The 18,429-nt window shown below is 36.0% G+C and overlaps 1 protein-coding gene across 1 annotated transcript in view; it reads right to left on the bottom strand.

Moving 5' to 3' along the window:
• Positions 1-18,429, bottom strand: part of COL19A1 (collagen type XIX alpha 1 chain) — a 308,626-nt gene that overhangs the window by 254,634 nt on the left and 35,563 nt on the right. Inside the window, exon 5 of the mRNA XM_045542219.1 lies at positions 1,270-1,393. Within this exon, the coding sequence (XP_045398175.1) occupies positions 1,270-1,393 (124 nt within the window). The remainder of the gene's footprint in view (positions 1-1,269; positions 1,394-18,429) is intronic.

Here is an 18,429-nt window from a genome sequence, read left to right as displayed (position 1 = left end):
AGTGAGTGCCGTGGCGTCAGCCTAGATCACAGCAACCTCAAACTCCTGGGCTCAAGCGATCCTACTGCCTCAGCCTCCCGAGTAGCTGGGACTACAGGCACGCGCCACCATGCCCGGCTAATTTTTTCTATATATATTTTGGTTGGCCAGATAATTTCTTTCTATTTTTAGTAGAGACGGGGTCTTGCTCTTGCTCAGGCTGGTGTCGAACTCCTAAACTCAAATGATCCTCCCGCCTCAGCCTCCCAGAGTGTTAGGATTACAGGCGTGAGCCACCACATCCGGACTGAAGATTCTTATATATAAATTATTCTTCTGTATAAGTAATTCAAGAATTCAAGGTTACTAATTTAAGAAGAATAAGAATATGATTGTTTCTGAGATCAACTTCTTTAACCTTTGATAATTTGCATGATGCAGATAAAATGCACTTTATAAAGGACATGCTCTTTCAGTTCAATTCATCTTCTCATCATAAAATTGTGACTGTATTAACAACAGTGAAAATTGAAAATATTTCAATGGATATATATAGAAGTATACATAATTTTGAGGTTTATCTCCCCTGCCTGCAGTGCCTGCAACCCCTCTTTTCAGCCCACATGCCATCTCTTCCACAAGCTTTCCTAGATTCCTGCTGTCCTCGTCCCTCCATTTTGGTAAGCTGTCCTTTCTGTGCTCCCATAGTCCCCACCCAACACCAAGCTTACCTTTACCGTTGTACTTGTCCCACTCTATTATAATTATGCTGCATTATATTGTTCTCCTAAATGTCATCTCCTTAAACCTAATGCTCCCTGAGAGTAGGAATTTTCCTTTTTAGATCCCTGTCACTATCTAGCATATAGCATGCATTCCATAAATTTTTTATTGATGAAACAAATATTTAAGTCTCAACTCTTAATTCACCAAAGATTGTCAAATAAAATAATGAACTTCTTTAACATCAGAGATGGTAGAAGATGATGGAACTAGTCAATAAAGCAGTTGTGAGGAAAGGCAGTTTAATACCTTTAGACAAAATATGAATCTAGAATAAAAAAAAAAAACTAAACCTGTCTCACCCACCAGTCTCTCACATTACAGATCTCAGCAAGACCATCCTAACTATGAGAATACTTGTACTTCTTTGTTGATGATTCCTCTGAAAGATAGAATATTCAGATACTGTAATGGATCTGCTCCCAAATTTGTGCTCATGGTTCAAAGATTCACCTGGCCTAATCACATAAGGGAAAACTAATAAGCACAACTCTCATGATACCTGACCTGTGGCATGTTCTGCTGGTTTAACACCTGCCACAGAAACCACCGCTCCTTTTTAGTGTTCCTTCGTACACGAAACATGGCTGCTACAGAGTACTCCTCAGGAAGGCCTTCGGGAAATATCTTACTGTGGGAGGAAAACAACAACCTATTGTGAGTAAACCGAAGATGGCAAGGAAAAAACACCTAGGTATAATGTTCCATGCAACACAGAATCTCAGCCACATTTTCTCAATGAATTTATAACTTGTTATTCATTTTTATAGTAATCTACCTAACGGAAATATGAAGGCAGCCATGCCTGTATTACCTGTGTAATTTTTATTCTCATTCTCTCCTTTTTAATCTTCTGGTATGGTGTTGTTAAAGCTTGGGATATATAAAAATGTGTGGATAGGCTACAGTACTATGTTGTAGTATTCCCTTATTCAACAAGATGATCCAAGAGAGAAAAATCTCAGAATTCACTGCAGTCTGACAAAACAGTAGATATTTAACAAAGAAATAAATAGTACTCCTTGATTTTGTTAATCAAGGTACAGAGAATTTCAAAGAACACTGATAATAAGTGTGTATATTTTATAAAGAAATTTTATCTTATTAAACTCTTGCAAATGGGACATTTGCTTTGCATTCACTAATGGGTTTCTAATACAGAATTCTGAGTACCAATTTAAGACTGATAATAAATATAGCAAAAATATTTAGCATTATTTTTCATAGTATATAATAACTTTGCTCCTATATATTTGCTTCCTCTCCCTTGCTTTGTGCTATTATTGCCATCTTTATATTTTCTATGCCCAGCAACAGAGATTTATAATTATTGCTTTATGTATGTGTTTATACAACTGTATTTTAAATCTGATAAGAGAATAAATAAGTCACAAAAATATATTTATTCTACCTTTTATATTTATTTATGTAATTAACTTTTCTGGTGCCTTTTATTTCATTGTTTGGATGTGAGTTACTATCTAGTTTTCTTTGATTCAGCCTGAAGTTCCTGTAGTATTTCTTATAGGGTAGATATGCTAGTCTCAAATTCTCTGTTTTTGTTTATCCTTAATTTCACCTTCATTTTTGAAGGATAGTCTTGCTGGTTATAGAATTCTTGATCGACAGACTTTTTCTCTGAGAACTTTGACTGTGTTATCCCACTGCCTCCTGGTCTCCATGGTTTCTGATGAGAAATCAGTTTAATCATTTTTAGAAGCCCTTGTTTGATGTCAGCCATATCTCTTTTGCTGCTATGAAGATTCTCTCTTTGGCTTTTGCAGTTTGATTTTCACGTGACCAGGTGTGGATCCCTTTGAGTTTGTCCTTCTTAGAGTTTGTTAAGCTTCTCAAATGTATAAATTAATGATTTTCATCAAATTTGAGGAATTTTTATTCACTGTTTCTTCAAATATTCTTTCTTCCTCTTTCTTTCTCTCCTCTCCTTTTGGAATTCCTATTATACATATGTTGGTACGCTTGATGGTGTCACACAGGTTTTGAGGCTCTGCTCACTTTTCTTCATCTTTTTTTTCTTGTCCTTCAGACTGAGTCATCCCAATTGACTTATCTTCAGATCCTCTGATTCTTTCTTTTCCCACCTCAATCTGCTCTTGAGCCCCTCCCATAAATTTTTCATTTCTACTTTGTATTTTTTGACTCCAAAAATTTGATTTGCTTCTTCTTAATAATTTCTAATTACTTATGGATATTCTTATGTTCTTTATTTGGTGAGACATCATCCTTAAACTTTGCTTTAGTTCATTAAAGTTTCCTTTAGTTTACATATATTTAAAATGGCTGCTTTATATATAGTCTTTGTCAAGTAAGCTCAATGTCCAGGTATCCTTAGGAACAGTTTCTATTGACTACTCTTTTCTCTGTGTAGAGCTTTGCTTATAGTTTCTTTGCATATCTTGTAATTTTGTTTCTTTGTATATCTTGTCATCTTTTCGTTGAAAAGTAGACATTTTAAACAATACAATACGGCAACTCTGGGAATCAGACTCTCTACCTGTCAGTGGTTTGCTGTTGTTGCTGTTTGTTGTTTTTGTTGCTGCTATTTATTTGCTTAGTTACCTTCTTGAACAAATTCTTTAAAGTGTATATTATTTGTCATGTGTAACCACTAAGAGTTTCTGATCAGTTAGCTTAGTAGGCAACTAATGATTGAACAGTTAAATGACTTCAACATATAAGCATCCCAGCCTCTGCGAAAGAGCTATGCATGCATGTGGGAGAACATCTTAAATGTTCAGGCAGGCAGTTTACAAGTCTCCTTAGCCTTCATGTTCTGCTTATTCAGAGCTTCAGGGTTGGCCAGAGCTAAGAGTTTAAGGCCTTTTCAGAACTTTCCAGAGTTTCCACACAGCCCTGTGCACACAAATAGGTGTCTGTATTCCCTTAGTGTGTTGGAACTTTCTAATACCCTCTGTGGACAACTCTTTTTAGGTGTTTTTGCTTGTTTGTTCGGTTAGCTTCTCTTTTGCCCTAATTATAATTGCTGCCTCAGACAGCTGCAGTGTTAAACAATTGCTAATGATTATTTTCAATTAATGCTCAGAGGAAAAGGTTATTCTTACTGAGCAAGCTCTGATCAGGTCAAATAATGACAAACTGTGAGGAGGGGTTTCCAGGGAACTACCAGCCAGGTAAACTAACGACAATTCTCTGGAAGTGGGGTTTTCAAGGAATTCCAAACCCTTTCTTCCCTCTCCTAATGACTGTTAGGCTACTAGTTTGCATTGTGATTCTGAAGCTACTGATTTTTAAGCCTACCATAGTGTTGGGAAGAAAGAGATGTAAACAGGGACAAGTTAAACTGCCACAAAGCCTGCTACCTATGGAAATTCAATGTTTTTCTTTAATAAACACTCACAAGATTGTTGCCAGCCCTTGGTTAATTTACAGAGTTTTAAAAATATTGATTTTCACAACTTTTGCCTGTGTTCTCTTTGCTATTATGGAGGAGTAGATTTTCTGAAGTCCTTTAGAAATAGTAAATTGTTTTAAGTCATTAAATTTTGTTGTGGTTTGTTCCAAAGCAAAAAATAATGAAAACATTTTTCTCTTCATTTTCTGCTTAGGATTATAGTTGTGTAGTCACCTATCACATCTCTTATTGAGATTGAAAGCTCTTTGAAGAGGAGGACAACATTTAATGTATCTTTGTATCACCGACAAAGCCTAAGTGTAGTGCCAATAGGGCATTCTGTTTGTTGAATGAATGAGTGATCCAACAAATGAAAAATACAGACATACTTAATTTTGAAATGATATTTTAACATTTATAAATAAATATAAAATATAAATATTTTTCAATAATTTAATATTTAATTTAAAAATGGAAACAATTTTACATCTCATGAATGTTTCTTCTGTGCCAAAAAGTAACAAGAGTATTATTTATACTATTATATAATAATTATATTCTTTTTCTTTTTATTTCAGCTTATTATGGGGGTACAAAAGTTCAGGTTATATATATTGCCTATGTCCCGCCCATACCCCCGAGTCAGAGCTTCAAGCGTGTCCATTCCCCAGACAGTGCGCCTGGCATTCACCATGTAGTTATACCTCCATCCCCTCCCCCAACCCCCTACCTCCCCGAGTCAGCACCTTCAAACATGACCATTCCCCAGACAATGCACAACGCACTCATCATGTAGGCATACACCCATCCCCTCCCCTCCTCCCAGCCCCCGCCTCAGTCTGATATCCAATTGGTATCATTCCCCAATGTGCATTTAGGTGATGATCAGGGAAACCAATTTTCTGGTGAGTACATGTGATGCTTGTTTTTCCATTCTTTGGATACTTCACTTAATATAATGGGTTCCAACTCTCTCCAGGAGAACCAAAGAGATGTCGTATCACCGTTATTTCTTATAGCTGAATAATACTCCATGGTATACATATACCACAATTTACTAATCCATTCGTGAATGGATGGGCATTTGGGTTGTTTCCACATCTTTGCGATTGTGAATTGTGCTGCTATAAACATTCGGGTACAGGTGTCTTTGTCATAGAATGACTTTTGTTCCTTTGGGTAGATGCCCAATAATGGGATTGATGGATCGAATGGTAGGTCTACTTGAATCTATTTAAGGTATCTCCATAATGCTTTCCACAGGGGTTGCACTAGTTTGCAGTCCCATCAGCAGTGTATGAGTGTTCCTGTCTCTCCGCATCCACGCCAACATGTGTTGTTTTGGGACTTTTGGATAAAGACCATTCTCACTGGAGTTAAGTGATATCTCATTGTGGTTTTGATTTGCATTTCCCTGATGATTAGGGATGTCGAGCATTTTTTCATATGTTTGTTAGCCATTCTTATATCTTCTTTTGAAAAATTTCTATTCATGTCCTTTGCCCACTTTTTGATAGGGTTGTTTGATTTTTTCTTGCTGATTTTCCTGAGTTCTAAATAGGTTCTTGTTATCAGTCCTTTATCTGATGTGTAGTATGCGAAAATTTTTTCCCATTCTGTAGGTTGTCTGTTTATTCTCGTGACTGTTTCTTTGGCTGTGCAGAAGCCTTTTAATTTAATCAGGTCCCATTCATCTATTTTTGTTATTGCTGTGATTGCCTTAGGGGTCTTCTTCATAAATTCTTTGCCTAGACCAATGTCTGTAAGAGTCTTTCCTACATTTTCTTCTAGAATTCTAATCGTTTCCCATTTAAGGTTTAAATCTGTTATCCACTATGATTTTGTTTTTGTGAGAGGTGAAATCTGTGAGTCCTGTTTCAGTCTTCTACATGTGGCTATCCAATATAACATTGATACCAAAACCAGGAAAGGATGCAACAAGAAAAGAAAACTACAGACCAATTTCTCTTATGAATATAGATGCAAAAATTCTCAATAAAATCCTAGCAAATCATATCCAAGTGCTTATCAAAAAAATAATCCATCACGACCAAGTGGGCTTCATCCCAGAAATGCAGGGGTGGTTCAACATACGTAAATCTATAAATGTAATTCACCACATAAACAGAAGCAAAAATAAAGACCATATGATCCTCTCAATAGATGCAGAAAAAGCATTTGACAAAATTCAACACCCTTTTATGATAAGAACACTTAACAAAATAGGCATAGACAGGACCTACCTAAAAATGATACAAGCCATATATGACAAACCCACAGCCAACATCATACTAAATGGGGAAAAACTGAAAGCACTCCCACTCAGAACCGGAACCAGACAAGGCTGCCCACTGTCCCCATTACTTTTCAACATAGTATTGGAAGTCCTTGCAAGAGCTATCAGGCAAGACAGCAGAATCAAGGGAGTCCAAATAGGGAAAGAAGAGATCAAACTCTCACTCTTCGCTGATGATACGATGTTTTATCTGGAAAACCCCAAGGATTCAACCAAGAGACTCCTGGAATTGATTAATGAATTCAGTAAAGTCTCAGGTTACAAAATCAATACACACAAATCAGAGGCATTCATATATGCCAATAACAGTCAATTGGAGAACCAAATTAAAGACTCAATACCCTTCAAAATAGCAACAAAGAAAATAAAATACCTAGGAATATATTTAACTAAAGAGGTAAAGGACCTCTATAGGGAGAACTACGAAACACTGAGGAAGGAAATAGCAGAGCATGTAAATAGGTGGAAAACCATACCATGCTCGTGGATCAGAAGAATCAACATTGTTAAAATGTCTATACTACCCAAAGTGATCTACAGATTCAATGCAATCCCTATTAAATTACCAACATCATTTTTCACAGATTTAGAAAAAATAATTATACACTTTGTATGGAATCAGAGAAGACCCCGTAGCAAAAGCAATTTTAAGCAATAAAAACAAAATGGGAGGTATTAATTTGCCAGACTTCAAACTATACTACAAGGCTGTGGTTCTTAAAACTGCCTGGTATTGGCACAAGTGCAGGGACACAGACCAGTGGAACAGAACAGAAAATCCAAATATAAAACCATCCTCATATAGTCATCTAATCTTTGACAAAGCAGACAAAAACATACTCTGGGGACAAGAATCTCTATTCAATAAATGGTGCCAGGAAAATTGGATATAATAATTATATTCTTAAAGTATACATTGAAATAAATTTAGTTATTTTTAATAATTTTGTTATAGTTAAAGAAAAATTAAATTTTTAGTCTGTTTATAGTAAATTAAAATCATTATAATTAGTATATTTCTCTTTCAGAAATTCATATTCTGCTTTCAATACCAAAAATGATTTTGCTTGCCAAGATTGTGATATTTGAAGCAAAATTCTTGCATTTTAAAAACAAAATATTTAAAAATATATCAACTCTTACAAACTATTCTTGTTGTTTATACCACACAAGAACACTTGACATGACTCAGAATAATTTCTCTGGGTCTTGCCAAAGTTTCTATTATAAAAGAGGCCATATTGGGTTACTGATCTGTTACCAGAGAGATATAATGACAGCTTGCTGTGTCTAAGATATCCACGCTTGAACATTTTTGAATGGAGTGTAATTTCCTATAAGAAATCCTATCCATTGCTTATTCAGTGAAATTCCCATTAAGAAAAATATTGTTGATCTGTACTTGCCAAATTGATTCATATACATATTAAGCTAGAAATTCTCAATGGAATTTCTCCCTTCCCTCCCTTTATGGAATTCTCAATGGAATTTCTCCCTTCTCTCCATTTTATACATATGGTAACTAGTTCAATGTCAGAAATGGAAAATTCATTCACATAAGTTAATATTAACTTACATTGGAAAAGCCCAGACTCAGTGAAATTTAAGTGCAATTTATTCTTTATTTTCCATCATTTACTTTTCTATATATTAATGAAGGTCACCTAAATATTAATGAGCATAAGGGGGCACAAGTATAACAAATTAACAAAAGGTTCAGTATTAAATCAATATTTTTAAAATATGACTGATTAAAAGTCATAGGGTCAAACTAAAATTGTTCCAAATTATCCAAAGGTGACAAGAGAAACTTGCCACCTATGGAGTCCCTCCCTGAGAGCGGCAGCCAGTTCTAGATATAACCTGGAGTGTCTCTGACACCTTGTAATTCACATATCTTAGATGCCTTTGAACTTGTAAACTTCAGTGTTGCAAAAATCTAGAATGTGGTTTTCATCTGCTCTCTGATATTTGCTATGTACAGCAGCCCTCTGTTCAATCATAAAGTGGAAGAAAATGGTATCAAACCTGTAAAGGAAGTAGCAGAGGATCAAAAATAGGTCTCCTTAAAAATGACCAATTATGGCAGAAAGCAGTGTCCAGATTTGAGAACTAGTACTGGTGAGGCTTTGACCTCAATAAAAAATTGAATTCCTAAAAATCTTAACATCAAAACGCATCCCCCTTGGTGTTATAATTAAGAAAGATTTTTATTTTCTTCTTGAAAGTTTTTCTACTTTCTCAATTTTTGCAATGAGCATGAATTATGATAATGATCATTTTTTAAAAGCACCCAACTATTTCCATCTTGGAAAATAATAACCCTAACCCCTAAAATGACCTGTAAATTAACCCTATATTCTTCAAAGACAGAGATGAGAGAGGGTTAACAGACATCCCCCCACCAAAAGACCATATGCCTCAATATGTTAAAGCTGAGATAAGTTCTTTTAAAAATTGATAAGGGGACTAAAAAATATTTTTCCATTATGGGAGGTAAAAAATACATTGCAAAATCTATAACTCCCAGCCTATAGATTCTATAATGAATAAATCACTGAAGCATTAAGGGAAGATGGAAAAAAACATTCAAATGAAAGTATATATACACCAATATTTTCTCCATATATACTTAAAATGGAATATCTAATTACAAAGTACTAGTACCTATAAACGTGGAGTTGGGTAAAAATTAATGTTTTATTAATCATGAAGGCATTCACTATATAGGACTTTAAGAATAGATTATATATGTCCAAATTCCATATTAACCTCATTCTCTAGATTTGATTTCCCACCTGATTAATGAAAAATCTTTTCCTGGTCAAAATTTATTTAAAACCACTAGGAAATACAAATAAAATGAAGTCTAAAAGGTTTCTGTTTTACAGAAAAGATTTTGAGATACAGGAAACACTTAATCACTCCATATATGTATAATTATTATTAAATAGGATTATACATCCACTGTCTTTTGTATATGTGATATAAACTCAAAGTTGCCAACATTCTCCCTAACTATGAAGTGCTTTTTTTAACAAGCCAAAACACCTAATAGTCTATTACTAGAGCTTTCTTCTTGTCTGGAAAAATGCTTGTGTTTATAAAACACAAGCTCTGTTAACATTTAAATAGTCCAGAAAAATCAGTCACACATTACCAACAAATTGTCTAACAATTAATTCTCACTTGGAAAGCACAGAGAAGAGATCTACAAGGATTGTTATAAAGCAAGGAAGTTTTAATAGAAAAGACATAGGGAAGGAAGCATAAATCCAGAGCAGCAAATGCTTCTGAGGCAGACAAAGGTGAGATGCCACTGTTGTGAGCCCTGGGCAGCAAAATGTCACCTTACAGCACTGAAAATATGGGAGGAGAATCCCAAAAAGGAGATGCAACCAAGATGAACCTTGTCTATTTCCCTCTTCTGTGCTCTGGACTCGCACACCTAAGTCCTAGTGGGCATCCCCACTTGGAAGTTAAAGCCATCTCTAACTAAATAACAGATATTGAACTTTTTGTTTTGCTGCCCAAGCACACCCCTCACAAGGATTCCACATCTCAACCAAAGACATGGCCGTTCTCCCAGGTGTCCCAGCCAAATCCCTAGAAGTCATTCTTGATTCTTGCCTTTCCTTTATTATCCCCTACCCCACCTAACCCACTGGCAAGTCTTACCACTGTTTTTATCCCCAAAATAGAGTCTGACTCTGCACTTCTCTCCATCTCCACTATCACCACCCTAGTCCAGGGTGTCACCATCTCTCCCCAGGACAGTTATGGTGTCCTGATTAACCCCCTCTTTCCCTTCCCTTACAGTCTGGCCTGCACACAGCAGCTATAATGCCTTTTAAAATCAGACCAGGTCTTTCCCTTACTTATAACCTTCTGAAAGTACCCCATGGTTCCTAGAATAAAATGCACATTCCTGATCATGACTCATAAGGCCTGATGTGATCTGACCCCTGCCTTCCTCTGACACATCGTCTCCTATTCCAGTCTCAGCATGGTGCCCAGGCTCCAGTCACAGAGACTTGAATTTTGTTCCTTGAACACACCAGACTCATTGAGACCTCAAGCCTCTGTACTTCCTGTTCCCTCTCCTGGGAGGGTCTTTCCCAGAGGTCTTCATTTAGATGGCTTCTCCTTATCGTTCAGGTCGCAGCTCAAATGTCACTTCCTCTGAAAGTTCTAAAGTTGTCCTCACTCCAGTCACTACCTAACATATCTTGTTCCAGTTTCTTCATAGGCTTGTAACTACATGACTCTTTAAGAACTTATTAGTTTACATATTTATTGCCTGTTCCCAACCATTGGAACATGATTTCCACAAAAACAGAGGTCCTGCCAGACTTGAGGCTGCAAATCAAGCATCTAGAGTAGTACCTGGCATATAGGAAGCACTAATAAAAATTTGTTCTATTCATGGAAAATCCACAATGATGCCTATGACCAGTCGCAGTAAGTGCTAAACACTTGTATTCAGCATAAAATCTATATTAGCTTGCAGAATGCCTTAAAGTTGAGGCCTCATGAGACTGCATATTATATCACATTCATCAGGAAAGCAGCAGAAGGAAAAATCAAGTCTTGTGTGATTCTAAAGCCAATTAATCAAAACTTTTGACATACCAAAAAGTCCAATAACAAACACATCAGTTTCTTACTGTAAAAAAAGAAGTTTAAAATCACTACAGGCTGTAGCAAAATATAATAGCTGCTCCAAAGAGATTTTACCAAAAGTGCCCGTCAGCAGAAGTCTTCCAATCCTTGGGAAAGTTTCAGTCATAAGAAACCACCCCTAATAGTTTCCTATAGCTGTATACTGCTAAAGCCGAAAGGAATCTCGATAGTAATTTAGATCAATCATCTCACTTCATAAATGAGAAACTAAAGCCACAGAAGTTAAATAACTAGCCCACCATCACTTTGCCAGAGGTCAAGATGGAACTTGAACTCGTGACTTTTAATTGCAAGGTTAGTTTTTTTCCAGTATATCAAGTTGCTTGTATCCTCTTGGTTAAGAATAAAATTCCCCTCATCGTTACCAACCTGACTTAAAATTAATATTTTGGGACTATGACGGGGGGAAAAAAAACCCTATTTTTCTGAGTACCGAGGAGGAATGTAAATAAATATAAAATGTTAATTTCAAAAAGTAAGTCAATAATTAAAATGTTTACAATCATACTACTATATTAACAACAACAATGAATATCTTGGGCTCCAAGTAAAGTATTCATGATGACATTTGCACATCCTAAGCGCCCAGCGGCCCTGAAAGGTAGATTATTATTACAGTTCCTTCCCTGAATGATATTTTGAGCACAGATTAGGAAGTATCACAAAACACACAGTAATATCTTTAAAATAGGGATTACTGTCTATTGGGTTTTAAAAAAGATATCCATGCTAAAGAAGATGAAAACAGTCAGAAATATTTTCACTCTGTTCCTTAGAGATCATTTCCTAGAGAAACTAGAAGTTTTCCCCAAGCATTTCTTTAAAGATGAGCGCACTTTTCAGAAAGAGTGAAAGTTAGGAGAACAGCATATGTACTAATAACTAGGTAATGTGAAGGAAGGTATAAAGTATTCTAATAAGTAGTGCCTTGGTGTTTACCTTACTGGCAAGAAGTAGTGTTAATATAACAGGATTTTAATACTTTGGGAAGAACATCAATAGAATGATAACCTAACCAAAAAGTCAAGCGATTTGTTAAATGTGAAAATGACCATGTGACTATCTCAAATGATGATGGAAAGAAAGTGAAACTTTCACATGGGTCCTATGTTATTGCTTTCCTGGCACATAGATCAGTGTAAACTTTTATTCTATTCATTCCCTGAGTTGTGAAATCAGTGCCTAACATGTCCATACACAAAAAGTGTCTGGTCTCTCAGGGACAGGATGTGTCAACTGAACAAATAATGGGCATTCCTGGCTGTTCAATTAATGAGAAACCAATAGGAGTTGCCGTAAGAGAATAAACTTTGCTTTCCACACTCCTTTCCAGATGGAGAGTACTGCAAGCCTGGCAAAGCCAGGAAAATCATAAAATGTAAAAAATAATTCATTCTCTTAAAACACATGCAAATATTTATTGACAGTTGTTTCATGGGGAGATCGAAGTAGAGAGTAGACTACATTTATTCTCCATGACTAGGCCCTGGTGATTTGTTGTCAAGGAAAATAAAGACAATAATGAAGCTCATAAATTTGTTTACTTCTTAGTATATTAAGTAACTAGGAATTGCACAGCAAGTTCAATTTGATGTATTTGTTCAGTGTTCCCAAAAGAACCATAGTTTGTAATGTGGCCAGTAGTATCTCAAATACAGAAAAAGTAAAAGATAAACCCAAAATACAGAATAAGAGAGGTGTAGGAAGAAAACTCATGATTACGTTTCCTTTTTTTTTTTTCTTTTACCTAACTACATAATATGGAATGTGAGACAAGGAGTGAAAATATAAAAAAGAACAAAGATTAACAAGCTTTCACAGTATCAGTGCTCATAAACTGAAAAGCAAGATGACATAATTATTCTACAGAAATTTCATTTTATAAATGATGTTCCAAAAACTGAATGAAACACATATTTGGACAGCAAAGTGTTTAAAAAGTTTAATTACTTATTACAATGGTTCCGGAGGTTATTCTGCAACAAATTCATAGCATAAGCCTTGAAGTAAAGTGTTTATTTTTATAGAGCTAGAGTGAGTTTTCCAGATCATATTTAACAAGACCAAGCTTTATTTATTTAGTTTGCTTTTGAAATGAAATGGCTAAATGGAAAAAAAATCTATTTTTAAATATCAAGAACTGGCTTCCAAATTAATTCTTCCATTCTGAATAAGCGTGAGGCAGGGTTTATGAAGCACTTCCGTATTTACAAGTATCAATGGGGCCTCTGACTTGCTGAATATCTTCCAGGAAGAGAAATATGATACAAGTTACATTTCCTGAGAGTGAAGTGAGAGATGTTTGGAGTTTATAGTAAGTAATTTCTGTCCCAGCTGACATCCACCATCACCTGTCACGTTATAAGCAATTTGGCTCACAAGGCCTGGAGAGTTTGTCTCAAATGCCTTTCCCCTAGGCTGGGTGATGATCTTTGAGTTCCACAGCCACAGAGACTCTGAAATCTTAGCCTTTTTGTGTTTGCTGAGGGGATTCAGACAGATAGGTTGTTAATGGGAAAACAAAGCTAGGATGACTGTCTAATAATCTCTCGCCTGTTCTGATAAGCACTTGTTCGTTGTGGCATTGTAAATGACTTTCCATTGAAAACAAGCCCTCCCATTACATGCTACTCAGATAGCAAAAATCAAGGATGAATTAGACAATATGCTTTTCAGAAATGGGAATCCTTTGAAGGTTAGCTTTTACAGGTATCCCCCAGCCAAGAAAGATAAAAAAAAATTCTGGATAAAATCCAGCCCTGTCCACAAGAGATCCTCTGAATTCTAAAATGTCCTTCTTGGGTCTGGGAGCTCAACTTCTGCTTCAGGATCAGTCTGGAAGATCCCAGACCTAACTATCTGAAAGCTGTGATTTTCCTAATGGCATATATTCAGCTGTTTTTTCTAGTATGAAATGCTATTGCTCCCATACCTTCGCTTCTTTATAGAAAAAAGTTCAAACCCCTCAGGCCAGCAGGTAAGGCCTTTCAGAACAGCCCACACTTTCAGCCCTCTCCACCTCCAGACACTCTCCTTACCTGTGTTCACTAACCACCCCGGATTTCTCACTGTTCCTCAAATTGCCTGACCTTTGAAACCACCATGACACTCCTGCTCACTACCCTAACACACACTGGCTCCCTGGCTCACCTGGCAAATTCATATTTCAAGCCTCAACTTTTTACTTCCTCAGTGAAGCTATTCCTCATTTCATCTGTTCTCCCAGAGTTTATCATGAAAAATTGCTACTGTATTGCATAATAGCTAATTTTTGGCTTACCTGTCTTCCCAGACAGAAATAATTCCATGGATGATCTTTATTCATCCTTAAACTTTCAGGGTCTGGCACATAATGAGTATTCATTATCATTTGGGAATTGAATGAAATACTTGGTTAGAATTTCTTCTTTCACCGGTATGAAAGCTGAACTTAGAAATAATAGTGACAATATACCATAAAACATTTTTTCTATATAGCTCTCTTAAGCAAAGGCAAGTTTATATTTTTATCAGGGATAAATTAGAAGAGAGAGGCAACATGGTGCTAATAAAAAGGATTGTTTCATATACGTATCTACTAGCTTTTGAGCCCCACAGAGGAGGGTGAACCAGGAGTTGATAGAAATACATTTATTAAACACTCTGTGAGGCTCTGTTCCCCAAGAAGCACTGCCTCAGGGCCTAGGGGACAGTTAGATAAAGGGGTCATTAGACCCGTACCACCACCCTCCAAAGCACATACACACAACGTGCTCAGTCATAAGCCACAGGACAGCTCTGGCACCTGAGCGCTGAGGGTGGGCAGACATGAGCAGAGATCGGCTGGGTCTTGCAGAATAGCGTTTTCTCGGAGGGGACTCCCAGCAAGGGCAAGGGTGACATGCATTGACAAGGAAATTAGAAAATGAGAACAAAAGCATTCTTGCTTTTGAATATGAACACATGTGCATCACTCTTGGGGCTCCCAGGAATAATAAGAATACCTTTAAGAGGTAGCTGAGGTTCTACAGTTGTGCAGGTAGACAGTAGGAACCATAATAGTGTAGGCACTGATGTTAATATGATATCATTTGAATCCACATACTAATGAGACCTGAGAACAACTAGATTATGTGTGCTCAGAATTATGTAAAAATCATAAGAAAAGTGTCATTGGGCTGCAAAAAAAGAAGGAAATTTGACTGAGGGCCAGTGAGGGCTGAATGTAGAAGGTAAGAGGTGTGCTAAGCTTTCTAGGATAGGTGAGATTCCAACAGGCAGAAAAAGTGGATAAAGTATAACAGAGCGAGAGAGAAGTGGATTCACAAAGGCAGTTTAGTGCAACACATGGTCATTGGCATTAGAGACAGGTCAATGGTCACCAGCAACTTTGAAGGAGAAATTTCCATAGTGTTCAACAAATCCTAGTTAGATTTGAATGGGTTATGGGATGTGTGAAGAAGTAAAAGTGGCCAGTAACATTATTGCTTTAAGAACTTTATGAGTAAAAGGGACTGCTGAGGGAGACTGTTTCTAGAACAGGGAAGGATTAAGGACATATTTGTTGCCTAAGAGGCTAAGAGACTGTGGAGAGGGGTGTTGAAGACCCAAGAGCAAGGGGGATCATGGGTGGATCAAGGCCTTAGAGGAGGGTGGCTGGGAGAGGATTAAGAGCACAAGTGAAGGGGTTAACCTTTGAAAGCAGGAGGGCTGCATCTAGGGAGGACAGCTGAAGCAGAGAATTTCTGAGGTAGAGAGAGGAAGTTGAGATTATTCAAATAAGAAGAATAACTTGAGCACAAAACATCTGGTCAATTCAATCTCCTATTCAACCAACCAGATGTTAATTTTGCACGGCACCACCACATGTGTCCATATTAATTAAATTTTTCACTGAACTTGTGATTGCTTCCAAATTACATACATATAGCATGGCAAAAAATTTAATCAAGTCAATTATTTGAATATTTTATTCTTTCAGCTTAAAATTATAAAAAGTTCACCTCATCTGGAACAAATGTACTTTAGGAAATCTAAGTGGTGACCTAAATGAGATCATAAACAATGTATCAAACTTATGTGAGTCACATAAAGTAACATAAGCATAGTTTTTCTACTATTTAATACTATGCTTATTTTCTGATTAGCCTTTGTGGCTAAGTTGAAAGAATTCAAATGATAATAGTTAGTGATTTATTAGCTGGCACAATTATTCTTCCTTGGTTGATATACATGTCAAAGTTTATCACTAAAATCATAATTATATCCTATTATACAATCTGATTATGTCTGAGAATAGGGATTAGACTATTTAATGCTATTTTATGGAATATATTCATAGAGTCTAACCTACAAAAAAAATCTTTAGACTTGTTACAAAGTTATTCTTAAGCACTAGTATAACAAAACATGCATTACTACAGTCAATCCTCTAATTCATAAATTTAAAATCATGCTTATCTGTTTGTAGGTTTACAACCATTATAAAAACAATATATTTGCAACCACCTAATGCCAATAACTAATTAATCCTCATAGCATTTTTATGGTCCAAATAAGATTAAAGATCACTAAAGTACATGTTTATGTATCTATTTTCTTTTGAACACTCTGAAAATCCGCAGTGCACACTCCACAGATACATACATGCAACCCCCACCAAGCAAAAGCTCTGATTTGATTCATTGGATAAAAGGATGAATGGACAAAGAAAATAATCTAATATATAATCAAACAGTAGAGGGAGATTAATCAATGTCTATTACATTGATCGAAGTAATTATAAAAATAAAACAGCTTAATTTTATTAATTTATGATGACATTTGTATTATTATGACTTCTAAATAGTACATTTAACTGGTACCTCACTGCTCTCAGGGTAAATGGCATACAGACATATTAAGATAATTTACATGTAATTAGCAATAATAAAATAAAAACTAATTCTGTATTTGGAGACAGAAGACCTGAGTTTTAGACCCAACTGTTCCATTTACTATTTTTGAAATTTTAGGAAAATCACTTAGTTTCCTTGAACTTCAGTTTTTTCATCTATAAAATGGTGATGTGATACCTACATCACAGGGGTCATTGTAATACCAAATGATATAAGAAGGCAAAAGTACTTTGTAAATCATAAAGCATTTCGCAAATGTAAGGTGGTACTATAAGGATCATTAAGATTGTTGGAAACTGGGTACTCATATGTGCCTTATCCTGAAATCCTGTATGGTGAAAAGATCTAGTAAAGAAGTTAGAAGTAAGGTGCCTTGTTTTTTGGTGTGCTGGTGAAAAGAAATTCTTGGTTGCCTAAAATATGCAAATATCTATACAATCTACCAATAACTTTCAAAAGCCCCTTGAAAAGTTTAAACCTAAGGTCATGTCTATTCAACTAGCATACACTAAGCACTACTATATATCAGGTACTATGGCGGACAAAAGCATGAATCCACTAGATGTAATCCCCACCTTGTCTGGCTAAAGAATGGCAGCTTTGATATGGGCAATGGAGTCTAAAGAAAAATAATACACTCTGATCATATGATACTACATGAGAAGCCCATTACCTGTTTTGAATGAGCACAGACTCTCATAAGAACTTAAGCCATCTGGATGTTTTGGGGAAAATTGTGTTTCAGTTCTTTGAAATTTTGCCAGAGCCTTAACAAATGACCCTCAGAGAAAATCAAATTGTCTGCCACCTTCAATATGGATAAATTGGGTTATCAATGTTTATCTATGATAGCAATTATATTGTATAATAATATTTATTAAATTTATCCATGTGCTAACCTTTCAGGGCCCCCATCGTTTATGGCATTCTTTCACCTGGGATGTTTTCCCTCTCCCCATAATTTGACCCACCTCTGCCTCTCAGTAACCCCTCAGTCTTCAAAGCCCAGTTTAAATCCCTTAGTCTTCAAGATGTTTTTTCTTATCATCCCAACTATAAGGGATTTAATCCTCCTCTGAACATTTAGAGCATTAACTTGTATGGCTAGAATTATAATTGTTTTCACTTTTTCTCCCTAGTTGAAGATATCATATGCTCTTAGGCAAGAACCATCTCTTTATGCGTTTCTCTGCAAATTCTTCACTAGTGTTCTGTCCTGTGTTTCAACAAGGCAAATGAAAAACTACTCATTTTTCCTCAGAAGTGAGAACCTATCCTTTTTTCCTTAGAAAGTTTATAGACACTTGTGCCAAGAAACTGGATAAGTTTGTAAATGTAAATGAATAGCCGCTTCTCACTTTTATTTCACTTTATGTGAGCTTTTTTTGGTAATGTAATTGTTAAAAACACATTCTTTGAAGGCAATAAAAAAGGCATAA

This window comes from Lemur catta, chromosome 2 (genome assembly GCF_020740605.2).
Source record: "Lemur catta isolate mLemCat1 chromosome 2, mLemCat1.pri, whole genome shotgun sequence".
Taxonomy (NCBI): Eukaryota; Metazoa; Chordata; class Mammalia; order Primates; family Lemuridae; genus Lemur; species Lemur catta.
This window is presented reverse-complemented; position numbering and strand designations above follow the sequence as displayed.